Raw genomic sequence first — 13,439 nt, 5'->3', positions numbered from 1 at the left:
ATGTGAGTGAGGAAAAGTATTGATGTACAGATATTTGTATATTAATGACCACTCCCAATGAGAAAGAATAAAAAAATATATATATATATGAATATATAAGCATGGAAAGGTATACTCATACCTTAATGTAGAAGGTGTATGCTGTTGTTGGTTATAAGGACCCAGTTCTAAGCGACAAGCTAGGCCACCCAGCAGTTCACAGTCTTCTATGTCACAAGGGTACCTGCCCTCTAGGACATTAGATTTGGCCTCTTCATATAGCAGACGCAAAACTTCCTCATTAGCGATCTAAACGCAAAATCAACATATCCAGCTCATAAAATGGGCAATTTCGTTTTCTCTATGCCTAAACCACCTGAAATCTAACAATAATGAAGTGTTGCAAAGCAAAAATAGCCGCCATTGACACTCTTGTATTCAAATTATAATGCAACTGTGCTGCGGTTTGTACCGTGTAATTTGTAAAGTGCTATAAAAACCATTGGTGCTATATAAATCCTGTATAATAATAGTACAGGATAATAGCAGGATTAACTTCTACTTTGGCACTAGAAGGCGTTTTCAATAGGACTGCAGCAAGTACATTCGACTGTAAGCACCTTTGGGAGCTTTCTATGTAGGTAGAACTACATAGAACTGTGATAGAAGCCTTGATACTGCCCTGTTGTGTTTAATTTTTTATGAGAACTAAAGAACTCTATGCAATAAAGTGAAAACATAGCATAGTTCTACTACTTTAGAAGGACCACAATCCGCTCTATCATAAAAACGAAATTTTCCGGTCTTTCTATACATCTACTGTAGCGGTCAGGAAATGTGGAGCGGTTTTACTTTTCTTCCTGTGTATGTGGTCGTTTCTCTTATCTAGATTATTTCTAAAGAAAAAAAAAAGCAGCAAAGGAAGGAGCGAAATAGAATACGGAGTGTCACTTGAGTGACAGCTTTTAGTTTGCTGACATAACTTCCAAGATGGCAGACCCTAGCGGCAGCCTCTAAGCATGGGAGTCTTTTGCGGGTAAATAACATGCAAAAAAAATACACATATAATCCTGTGGGAAGAGTTTTGATGAAAAAAAATTAAAAATAAAATAAAAAAAGGTCTGGAAACAGGGTCTCCAACTATTAAGAACTAGCCCTAAATTTTATTAGGATGGATTTATCTTAAAAAAAGAAGAATCCGCACAAGGGACACATCATACCAACCGTAAGTTATATCTCTTGTGCTGATTTTTATGTACCGGTATTTGGTTTCAGCTGAACTTAAAGCTTTAAAGACACTTAAACAGCATTTAGATTAGGTCAGACTGAGTGGACCTTCTGAAACTGGCACATTCGCAATATTCATTAGCATCTCAGATTTTTTTTTTTTTTTTGTGTGCTATCCAGTTACTTATCAAAAGGATAAAATGTACTTTAAAAAGCACATTAGCTCTTTAACTACTTCTCACCAGAAGGGTGTACACGGACGCCCTCCTGTTTCAGTGCTTATACCGGGTTGATGCCTGAACCCATTAGGCATCAACCTGGTATTGTTCTTTTCAGCCGGCGATTACCTGCACCGTAAGAACAATCAATCATAGAGGCAGTTCAGCCGCTTGCTTGTTCTTACAGGCGGCGGGCATGCCTCACCCTCCTCTGGTGCTTCTAACGGCTCGCTCGTGCACTCTGCGTGCCATTGTCCTGTCAGAATACCACCATCAAAAAATGTAACAGAAGTGACTTTTGAGCAACAAATGCTTACTGTGTATGCGCCCCAACATGGCCGTTATGCGTTCCAATAGGTTTCCTAATCTGACAGAACACAAAGCCAGCAGCGGACAGCTATTCTTACACCCAGGCAAGCAGGCAGAAGAAGGTGGTGAAGGCCATCTTGGTACACCCCTCAGTGGAAAACAGATTATATTCTGAAATAACTCGCTTTATATCCTGAAATAGGCTATAAAGCGAGTTAACTACTAAGATAGTGTGAAATTGAAGACTTGCCTGGGTGTAAGATGTCCTCTGTCACACCAGGAAACTTATTGAAACCCATAGCAGTCATGCTGGAATACATAGTGCATGCACAATAAGCAATTTTGCTTGCAACGTCAATTCCATTGCATGTTCTGATGGGTAGCGGTAATCTGATCTGATGAACATCGGAGAAGGAATCCACTGGCACCGGAAGTTGACCATAGAGATTTCCGAAGAACAGATGGTCCCCGGTCATCTCTATGACCCTTGGAGACCTAGGCGCGATGTTAACGTCACACCTGGCCCGGCAGTTGTAAATACTCGCATGTACTCAGCTGGAAAGCCAAGATCATCCCATTTTTTTTCCCTTTTTCCTCAGGCTTTTTTAAGTACCAAAGTTTGGTGTCAATCCACGAGTGTGCGCAATTTTCAAGCATGACTTGTTAGGTATCCATTTACTGGGCGTAAAATCATCTTTCACATTATACAAAAAAATTGGGCTAACTTACTTTATTTATGAAACTGCCCTCCCACAAAAAAAAAAAAAAAAAAAAAAGAAAAAAAAAAAGCTGCGCAAATACCATGTGACAAATAGTTGCAACGACCGGCATTTTGTTCCCTAGGGTCTCTGCTATAAAGAAAAAAAATAAACATATATAATATTTGGGGATTCTGAGTAATTTGCTAGCAAAATAAAAATGATTTTTACATGTAGGTATGAAGTGCCAGAATTGGCCCGGATGGGAAGCTGTTAATATATGGGACCACATAAAAAAAAAAAAAAAAAAAAAAAACACACACCCACGTACAGATCACTTTACTAACACATCCAATTTTTGTATGGCAATCTACTCGCTAAGCTACTGTGGTCTGACATGGGGACCACCACCCCAGCCAGAGCACAGTGATCAGCGCTTGCAGCCATTGGCCATACTTTAGGGGGCATCTATGGCCCTCAGACTACTCCAACTGTAATCATACACATTTGACCTGGCTCTTTGTGATCCAAAATACATTGGGGTTGATTTTCTAAAGCTGGAGAGTGCAAAATCTGGCACAGCTGTGCTTGGTAGCCAGTGTCTAACTTCAGCTTGTTCTAATAAGCTTAGACAATAAAACCCAGAAGCCAATTGGTTTCTATGCAGAGCTGCGCCAGATTTTGCACGCTCCAGTTTTAGTAAATCAACCCACTGTGTGCCACTAAAATACTTTAGTAAACATTGAAACCAATACACTGTTCCCATTATAGAGCCAAACACAAAACACAAACAGTTCTACTTGATCTTGTTTTATGATTTCAAGACCCTTTAATAAGGCTGTGAAGAGGATTTCAGTTGTCAAGTTATACAGATCATAAACTATCTCACCTGAAGTTCTCGACATTTAGGAAAGAAAATATTTCTGCGGAACTGCAGACAAGGTTCATCTATGTAAAAAGCACACAGGAAGCAAACAATTAAGTTATGCCATGCCTTATAGTAATAATTAAATATTGTCCAACCACACCCCAAATAAAACACAACATGATCACAGCATATAAAAAAGGTAGGAGGGGACAAGCAAAAATGATAGAGATATATTCGAATAAAAAAAATATATAATTGCACACACACACACACACACACCACAGAGTATCTTCGCACATTTTTGTAAATATTTTATCATATATTTTCATGTGACAACACTGACGAAATAACACTTTGCTACAATGTGAAGTTTAGAGTGTACAGCTTATATAACAATGTAAAATTCCTGTCCCCTCAAAGTAACTCAACACACAGCCATTCATGTTTAAACCACTGGCAACAAAAGTGAGTACACCCCTAAGTGTTAATGTCCAAATTGGGCCCAATTAGCCATTTTTCCTCCCGCTGTCATGTGACTCCTTAGTGTTGCAAGGTCTCAGGAGTGAATGGGGAGCATGTGTGTTAAATTTTGTGCCAACTCTCTCATACTGGTCACTGGAAGTTCAACATGACACCTCATGGCAAATAACTCTCCGAGGATAATAACCTGGAAAAAAAAAAAAAAAGAATTGTTGCTCTAAATAAAGATGGCCTAGGCCAGTGGTCCTCAGGATCCAATAACAGGCCAGATTTTAAGTATTACCTTGGGGAGATGCAGACTAGAATACTGCAATCACTGAGCAGCAAATGATATCACCTGGCCTGTTAGTGGGTGCTGAGGACAGTAGTTGGGAACCATTAGCTTAGGCAATAAGGATTGCCAAGACCCTGAAACTGAGCTGCAGTATGGTGGCCAAGACCATACAGCGGTTTAACAGGACAGGTTCTCCTCAGAACAGGGCCCACAATGGTCAACCAAAGAAGTTGGTGCTCGAAGTACAGAGTTCGAAGGGTGGGGGTCAGCCTGTCAGTGCTCAGACAATACGCTGCACACTGCATCAAATTGGTCTGCATGGCCATCATCCCAGAAGGATGCCTCTTCTAAAGATGATGCACATCCCGCCTCCCCTCCCCCGGCTGCTGGCGCTGTGGAACAATACCGGGTGATTTCACTCATATATTTTCTGGCCCTTCCCAGCCATTGCCAAATACTGAAAAGAGATATTACAGATCATCACGCAGATCACCATTTCACTCCAACCCTCCATGGCAATATGTATGCTGGGCCTGATAGAACAGATAATTCCCACTGTGGCAAGCTGCACTCTGGCCGGTCTACTTCTCTTTTATGCCCGCAAAGCCATAGCCCTTAGTTGGTGTAAGCCCACTCCTCCTCCTCTCTCTCTGGAAACACCTGGTCAATCATAGTCTGCCTCTATACAAGGATGGTTATGCCAAAAGGGGTTGCCCTCAAAAATATGATAAAGTTTGGTCCAAATGGTTGGCAGATTCCTCCACAGCCTCAGACTCGACTCCTTCTTAACCCAGTATTTCCTGTTAATAAATAGGAGTCTGCAACTGTGAAAGCACTATATGCTTCTGGAACACATGCTTTAGCCCAGGGGTGTCCAAACTTTTTTCAAAGAGGGCCAGATTCGATGAAGTGAACATGTGTGAGGGCCGACCATTTTGCCTGACATTCTTTGAACCATTAAAATTCGGTCATTCGAGCACTCATACCTGGCCCAACAAAAATTCTCGTGCCTTTGTTGCGCTCGTTTGCCCGACACACAGACGAATGCTCTGTTCTTTAGGGGTACCGTTAAGTCTTAATGGTACCCCACACATTGGAAACATGGGGTGCTTTTGGTGCAGCGCAATAAAAAAAAAAAAAAAGCTCTGGGACTTCTTTCCCTGCATTTTTGTGGGTATGGAAGCCCATTGAAATGCATGGGCTGCCCTACACACAGCATGCAGCCATGCAGATGTGAACCAAGGGCTTATTGGAGGGGCAGTAAAACTACATGGTTAAGCTGTTTTTACCACCCCCAACTTCTCCCCCTTTAGCTGCAGAGGGAGCAGCTGGGGGTGTACACATGTTGTGGCTGCAGCTGGAGGTATGCTCAGGGTGAATGGGCCTGCACTGCAACTACCCTGCAACTGTGTAGACTGCACAGTTGCGGTATAGTGATGCTACATTTACGGGCTTAAAACAGGTGGTGAGGAGGCAACATAATGCCTCTTTACCACCTTTCAAATGCCTCTGAAAAGCGATCTGTATATGGATTGCTTTTCAGAGGAGCAGCAATCCTGGCTGCTATCACACACACAAGCACCACAAAAGCAGTTCTGATGGTACAAGAATGGGGGGGAGGGGGGTCTGGATTAAAAGTAACACACATGCATACACATACACACAGACATACACACATACAGACACATGCATACACACACACATACAGACACATGCACACACGTACATACATACAGGCACATACATACATACAGACATACACGCACATACATACACACACACACACACACACACACACACATACATACAGACACACATGCACATACGCATACATACAGACATACATGGACACACACACACACACATGCAATCATACATGCACAGACACACATGCACATACACACACACACACACACATACATACAGACAGACATGCACACACACACACATATAGACACACATGCACACACATACATACAGACATGCACACACATGCACACACGTACATACATACATACATACATACATACAGGCACATACATACAGACATACACGCACATACATACACACACACACACACACATGCACACAGATACATACAGACACACATACATGCACACACATACAGACACACATGGACACACACACACACACACACATGCAATCATACATGCACAGACACACATGCACATACAGACACACATACACACACACATACATACAGACATGCACACACATGCACAGACACACATACATACAGACACACATGCACACACACACACACACACACAGACATGCACACACACACACATACAGACAGACATGCATGCACACACACACACACACACACACACACACACACAGACACACATGCACACACACACACACACACAGACACACATGCACACACACACACACACACACACACACATACAGACACACATGCACACATATACATACAGACACACATGCACACATATACATACAGACACACATGCACACATACAGACACACAAATAAAGCCTTTTTAAAACGAATCTAGCTTGTAGTACAGTACCTTTCCATTCCATTTCCTCATTCAGCCGGGTACTGCACTGTAGGGGGAAGCAGAGAGCACAGCACACTCCTCTGCACTTTACTTTCACTTTTGAAGCCGACGGAGCTTCTCACAGTGACGGGGATCGGCTCATTTGACAGCCCTGATCCCGCAGCACACCAGGCGGGCCGTTCAAAACCGGACTGCGGGCCGCGATTGGCCCGCGGGCCGGACTTTGGACATGCCTGCTTTAGCCCCACGGTGTCCTCCTACCCATGAAGGTAAACCTGCTGAGACCATTGTGAAGTTTTGAGCTCCCTGCTGTATTTTGTAAAATTGTTTGCCTTATAGTACTCCTCTGTGGGTACCCGAGTAAGTCTACTCTTGTCATGACCAGTGTATGTTTTTTTCTGTTGAATGTTATTAAATTTAATAAACAGATTTAAAAAAATAAAAATAATAGAGGATGCACATGAGAGAGAGAGAAGTAACAGCACACAGATCTTCCCATTGAAAGGCTGTGCATGGAAAACATGTCAGAACAAGGCTGATCATTGGAGAGCAGGCCCAGTTTTCTAGCATAGCTGGGAAACTGGCCACAGTGTACTGTCCTGCTTAGTGTGGTCAGTTTTTAATAGGAAAGTAGAGACTTGCAGGATCATCAGGGATTTCACACAAAAGGAAGCAATACAAAGAGAACAGGATACGTTTTTCATGCAAGTACATGGTATAGCAGGCACTTATCAGGAATATAAAAAAAAACTTGGGGTTATAAATGCTAACTTTTTCAATGGCACGACAAACTGCGGTCACAGACAGTGATTTGTGGAAGTAAACTGAGCCCATACAGTGACTTATCACAGAATCATGCCTGTTTTTAATGAAGTGCTATCTGAGGGCCCAAATATCAAGGGCATCCTATATTTCGTTTTGGTCTTGTCCCTTCTGCACAGAGCTTTTCTCTAGATTCTTGGAATCTTTTGCCATTATTTACTGTAGAGGATAATGCAGTATATTTAAAGTCCTTGCAATTTAAACATTGAGGAACATTATAAATATAAATGATAAAAATATGGTTTTATGAGATTTACAAACTATTGCATCCTGATTTTATGTCAATTTTACACAATATCCTAACTTGATTGGAATTGGGGCTGTATAATAGTTGATTTAGTTAATTTGCCTGTGAGCTGGCTTTGTTTGCTATTCACCAATGTCAGTAAAGTACTGCTTAGATAAAAAGGATGGGAAGATATCCTTTCCACTCCCCATTTTCTAGCACAGTGGTCATCAACCCAGTCCTCAGGGCCCACTAACAGGCCAGGTTTTATGTATTACCTTGGGGAAATGCAGACTAGAATACTGCAATCACTGAGCAGCAAATTATATCACCTGTGATGTATTTCAGTTATCTTGCAAACCTGGCCTGTTAGTGGACCCTGAGGACAGGGCTGATGACCACTGCTCTAGCAGACACTTGCTCAGTTGCTTCCCGAATATTAAAGCAGAACTAAAGTTTTAAACCTGTCCAATGGTCCTGCACTGGCATCTACTTCTGGGTGCCAGTCTTCGGCCTCTTCATTGGCCAGGAGGGGATGACATCAGATCTGTGCGCATGTGCAGGTGGCCCTCCTCCCAGCTGCAGAGCTCAGTTTACAGCACCCAAGTAGACCATAAGTAGGCAGTGGCTTTCCTGATGACGCACTTCCTGTGAAATGCATTGAGGTTGCTCAGTCGCCACAGGCAACATCACATCTGGTGGTGTACCCGCATAATTTCCAACCAGTGGAGCGCACACCGGCTTGGCAGAGCTGCAGTTCTCGATTACAGAAAGGCTATATGTGTTGGTGATTACCTAAAGCACCTTTAAATGTAAGTGCAAAACTTAGATTTTTTTTTTTTTTCATAGTACACTGTATCTCTTTGCCATTTACTCATTGAATATGGGGTGGAAGAATCTCTTAGCCCACTAGCTGTAAAAGAGTGATGAAAGGAGACATCTCTGGAGTATACAAAGAGCGAAGGAAGCCTTTCATATCCATTTGGAGTTGGGGAGTGCAAATTTTTGCCCCCACTGTGGTGGTGCACAATATAAAAGTGAAACTATTAAAGCACATTACCCATTTGAGGCATGGTGATGGAAGAAACCTGAAGGGCTACCCTACTTGAGGACCAATTTTTTATGACCTTCCATAGTAGCAGCATTCCTTTATATGTATATGATGTTTTTGAGGTGATTTGTTCACTTTAATGGGGCAGCTGCTGTTTCTACACGCAATTATTTTGTTTCACATTTTTATAGGAGGTGATACATGGAATTTATAACATTTTTACTTAATAGGGGCATTTTATTTCAGAAGAGACACTGCATGTCTCTTCTGCAATAAAAGCCTGCCTGCTTTCTGTTTCTAAAGGCCCGTACACACGGTCGGACTTTTTGACAACAAACATGCAAATTAGCTGTTTTGGAGCAACATCCGACTGTGTGTACGCTCCATCGGACAAACTTTTTCTGTTTTCATCGGACTTTTGTTGGCTGTGCGAACAGACAAACTTTCTGGCAACAAAAGTCCGATGGAGCAAAGTCCGACCGTGTGTACGCAAAAGCATCGGACTTTTGTACAAGGTACAAACACGCATGCTCAGAACCAATGCAAAAGATCAGACTACAATACAGAAGTTGACCAAAGGTGGCGCTGGAGTCATTGAACATCCTCTTTTGAAGTGGCGTCAGTACGTTGTGACGTCACTACGTTCATGTTTGTTGTCAAAAAGTCCCGACCGTGTGTATGCAATACAAACTTGTGGACCACGCCCTTTGTACAAAAGTCCACGGAAAAGTTTGTACAAAGTCCGACCGTGTGTATGAGGCTTTACAGTGGAACGCCTTGTCATCTGCATCTCTGACTTTACATTCAGAAAGATAAAATAAAGACCATTTGTTTACCTTGATGAATGTCTTCAGTCGAACAATTCGTGAACCGCGCCAACAGATCACGCCATTGTCTGCAGACTTTGTAAGGTTGATGTTTTGGTTTCAGTTGCACCTCTATATAAAAAAAAAAAAAAAAAATTATATGAGGGAGCTATTTCACTATGTTTGTATAGATGTGCAATGTGAAATGCCCATGTTTATTACCCAAAAATGGAGAGACAAGCCATAGAGCAAAGACTTCTTGAGCAATGTCAGGGAGCAAAAGGACTTCGCGGATTATTCGGTGCAACTCATGTGCCATCATGCCGGAAAGGCCATCCACTGTCAGCGGAACTGCCTCATCGTTCACAAAATACACAATCACATCCATTGCTAAGGAGAGAAAAAGTAAGAAAAAAAATGGTAACAGATGAAAAGATGGAATTTTAAATAGACGAATATAGCATTCTACTAATCTGTTTATTCTGTGATGGCTCACTATTGGGTTTGTCCTGTTAAAAAAAAAAAAAAAAAAAAAAAAACCACCACACAAACCGTAAAAGGAGCCAACCAACCTGATTAAAAAATGTAGGTAGTGTTAAAATGTATTAGAAGATTTAGATACACGAACTAAACTAAAGTCAAACTCCAGCGCACATTTTATAAATCAGTTAGTTGTTGTTGTTTTTTTCCCCCTGCTAGCAGTAAGTGGTTTGTCTAACTTCTGGAGAGCTTGTGAAAAAAACAGACTTGCTGGCAGGTTCACTAGATGAAAAATAGAAGAAATCCTAAAAAGGAAACCAAATACAGCCAACATATCTAAGAATTGGTAAGCTGCAATATAATAAAATGTTTGCGGTTCTTCCTTCTGCCTCTCCTTATCCTAAAAAGCTTTAGTAGGTATAATGATGCAGGCTTTTGGTGCCCTCAGCTAATGATTTTTTTTTATTTTTTTTTAGGTTTACTCTAAGGCTTGCCATACATTATACAATTTTCTTTTAGATTTACCAAAACCATATCAATATGGAGGTCAAACCTAAACACTTTCAGTTTGTTTGCAATCAGGCAGGCCCTTGCACTACTTGGTTGAAGGTACATCTAAAAAGGAAATTGAATAAGAACATTGTACAATGTATGGCTAAAGTTTTCTTATGTTTGTTGGAATGACTGAAAGTGGGATTCCACCCTAAAGTGGAACCTCCGCTGATCGGATCCCTCCCCCCCTCCGGTGTCACAATTGACACCTTTCAGGGGGGGGTGGAGATACCTGTCAAAGACAGGTATTTTCACCCACTTCCGGGCATAGACTCCCGTGGGAGTCTACGCCATTTCCTGCCCCGCCGCGCTGTCTGCTGGGACACACACTTGTCCCAGTGACAGAGCGGAGATTTCCTATTGCGCGGCGCAGCTCGCGCATGCGCAGTAGGGAACCGGGAAGTGAAGCCGATTCACTTCACTTCCTGATTCCCTCACCTAGAATGGTGACTGCAGCAGCCGAGGGCCGAGCGATCGATCGGCCTCGGCATCGCTGGAACCCGGGACAGGTGAGTGTCCATTTATTAAAAGTCAGCAGCTGTAGTATTTATAGCTGCTGGCTTTTAATATATTTTTTTTTTGGTGGAATCCCTCTTGAAGAACCTTTCCAACTACTGGGCACCACATGATTAGGAGGCTATCAACAGCTGTTCCAAGCCTGATCATTGTACTGACTGTGGTTCATTTTTATATGTTCTTGTACTTTTCCCTATGAGACCCTTAAGGGTTAGGTTATATAATGTTGTTTTCTTATTTTGTATTGGTGTAAAATACAATAAACACATTGAAATATAATTGTTTGCTTTTGGGTTTATTACTGCTTTAATTAGATAATAAACAGACCCACGCCCCTTTTAATACATACATCGTGTTCCTGAAGAGGAGACACTGCCTCGCAGCATATATTCATTCATTAATGATGGCGGTGATGTTCCACTTCCATCCATCTACACACAAAAAAACAAAACATAACAAAACAAAAAAAACTTTTAAACTAAATATTAAAAAGGGAAACAAACATTGGTAAAAAAAAGTAGGGAATGGTTGTAGTAAATAGGTAACAAACACTTCAAGCAAAAGGTCAAACACCAGGCTACCCAACATTATACAAAGGTGATTCTTTAAAAGCCTTTACAGCTCATTAGATAGCTGCCCCTTAGAAGTCATGACTTGTACATCAAAGAGCAGAGGTTGACAAAGATTACCAACAGAAGCTCACAGCAATCGTTGCACGTTTTAACCCTTTGACCGACAGGAAAAAACACACCTTTCACTAGTTGTTCTCCCAACCACCCTTCTCTAAATACTTACTGCCGTTCTGTATTGATCCACTACTTTGCTGTCCGCACCAGGGCAGGTTCTCTCTCTCTCTCCCTCCTCTCACAGCCATTGGCTCCTGCCTTTCAAATGTAGGGAGGGGGGTGTGTGTGTGTGTGTGTGTGTGTCTAAAGATACACAGCTCGGCTTAAGAGCAAGCGCACAGGTGTACCACCATAGATAGAGATCTCCTATGGCAGCAAACGGAGAAGAGGAGGAGCCAAGAGTGCTGGTGGGGGACCCCAGAGGACACACACACACACACACACACACACACACATATATACATACATACATACATACATACACACACACACTTTAAAAATTGTGGTTAGAATTCATCAATGATTATCTGATCACTTGTCACATTCAAAAGACATATACACATATATATATACACATACATTATATATATATATATATATATATATATATATATATATATATATATAAATAAAATGGACCCTATAGAGTCCAGGGAGGTTTAATAATGATAATAATAATAAAAAAGTGGTGAGAGAGATAAAACTAAAGATCTTTATACCTGTGTGTAATCTTTTGGAGTGGAGCCTTCTGGCTTTAAAGACGTGGCCTCTGGAGTTATTATCCTAATCTTGGCTTCACTACGTGGTGAGTCACTGAACACACAGAGCACAGCCATGACTTTTTTAGCATGTGTGGTTATGTGGAGGAGGGAGGGCACTGGCTCCTTCCTGTGATGATGGGGTGAGGGGAGATATACCATCCATACTGACTTATATGCAGCACTGTGCTTTGGTGGAAGCCCAGAGGCAGGTCATTTATACAAATCTGTGCACACTACCACACAATGTGTAAACTCCTGGGGCCCCCTGGCTGCACTGCACTGTACAAAGGTGAACAAACCCTTTAAATCTGATAAATACAATTCTTCCAAAAGCCCAATCATGACAGGTTCTCTGGCAGTGAAGTTGTGTGGATTGTGTACAGACACATCCATGGCCGCCTTTAGACTGCCCCAGACTCCCAACTCACACACAAAGTGTACAAATATCATTCAAACCCCAAAGCTGTACAACTCACCCCAAAAGAGACGATTACACCAGCTGTCTACTCTGCTCGCTCTCGGCTCTGCCACAACCAGGAAACTGACTCTCCTCCCCATGAAAACTATTGTCCAATAACATCATCAGATCTGCGTTCCACGCCTCGCTCTGGCTGTACGACCAGCTAGAGTCTAACCAATTACGTCGCTGTCACTTCCTATTTTCCGACTGGCGTCCAATTGCGTTCTGGAATGCGCGGTCTGTTTGGATACCAAAGTTTGCGGAGGAGCCGTCGATGACGTCAGGCTGAGCTCAACTTCTGTGGACTGAGCGAGTGTTTTTCCAGGCGCTTTCCCGCCTTGGCTGACGGGAATGTGGAAGTCTTCCAGGAGGATGAGACCGAGAGGAAAATATGACGAGAGCCACGGACAGGTCGTGCTTAGTTTATAGCGGAACGGCTTCATTTAAAGGGGCATGCACTACAAATAAAAACCAACAAAAAAAAAGACCAAAAATGTTTTTATTTTTTTTATGCTGAAAATAAACAAATCTGCATTTG

General features: G+C 42.0%; 1 protein-coding gene across 2 annotated transcripts in view; it reads right to left on the bottom strand.

Moving 5' to 3' along the window:
• The window catches only part of FRMD8 (FERM domain containing 8), a 50,778-nt gene extending 37,608 nt beyond the window's left edge, over nucleotides 1–13,170 (bottom strand). Inside the window, exons 1-6 of one of the 2 annotated variants that reach the window (XM_077459202.1) lie at nucleotides 12,918–13,170; nucleotides 11,404–11,485; nucleotides 9,729–9,896; nucleotides 9,537–9,638; nucleotides 3,321–3,379; nucleotides 122–288 (exon numbers count right to left, since the gene is read on the bottom strand). In XM_077459202.1, coding sequence (XP_077315328.1) covers nucleotides 122–288; nucleotides 3,321–3,379; nucleotides 9,537–9,638; nucleotides 9,729–9,896; nucleotides 11,404–11,485 — 578 coding nt within the window. In that variant the 5' untranslated portion in view covers nucleotides 12,918–13,170. Of the gene's footprint in view, nucleotides 1–121; nucleotides 289–3,320; nucleotides 3,380–9,536; nucleotides 9,639–9,728; nucleotides 9,897–11,403; nucleotides 11,486–12,399; nucleotides 12,532–12,917 lie in introns of those variants that run through there. The other variant, XM_077459194.1, reaches the window with a different exon arrangement.
• Nucleotides 13,171–13,439: the final 269 nt, after the last annotated feature.

Source organism: Lithobates pipiens, unplaced genomic scaffold (assembly GCF_037356315.1).
Source record: "Lithobates pipiens isolate NorthernLeopardFrog02 unplaced genomic scaffold, aLitPip1_a1.2 Scaffold_10, whole genome shotgun sequence".
Taxonomy (NCBI): Eukaryota; Metazoa; Chordata; class Amphibia; order Anura; family Ranidae; genus Lithobates; species Lithobates pipiens.
Note: the sequence above shows the minus strand (reverse complement) of the source record. Positions and strands in the feature narration are given on the sequence as shown.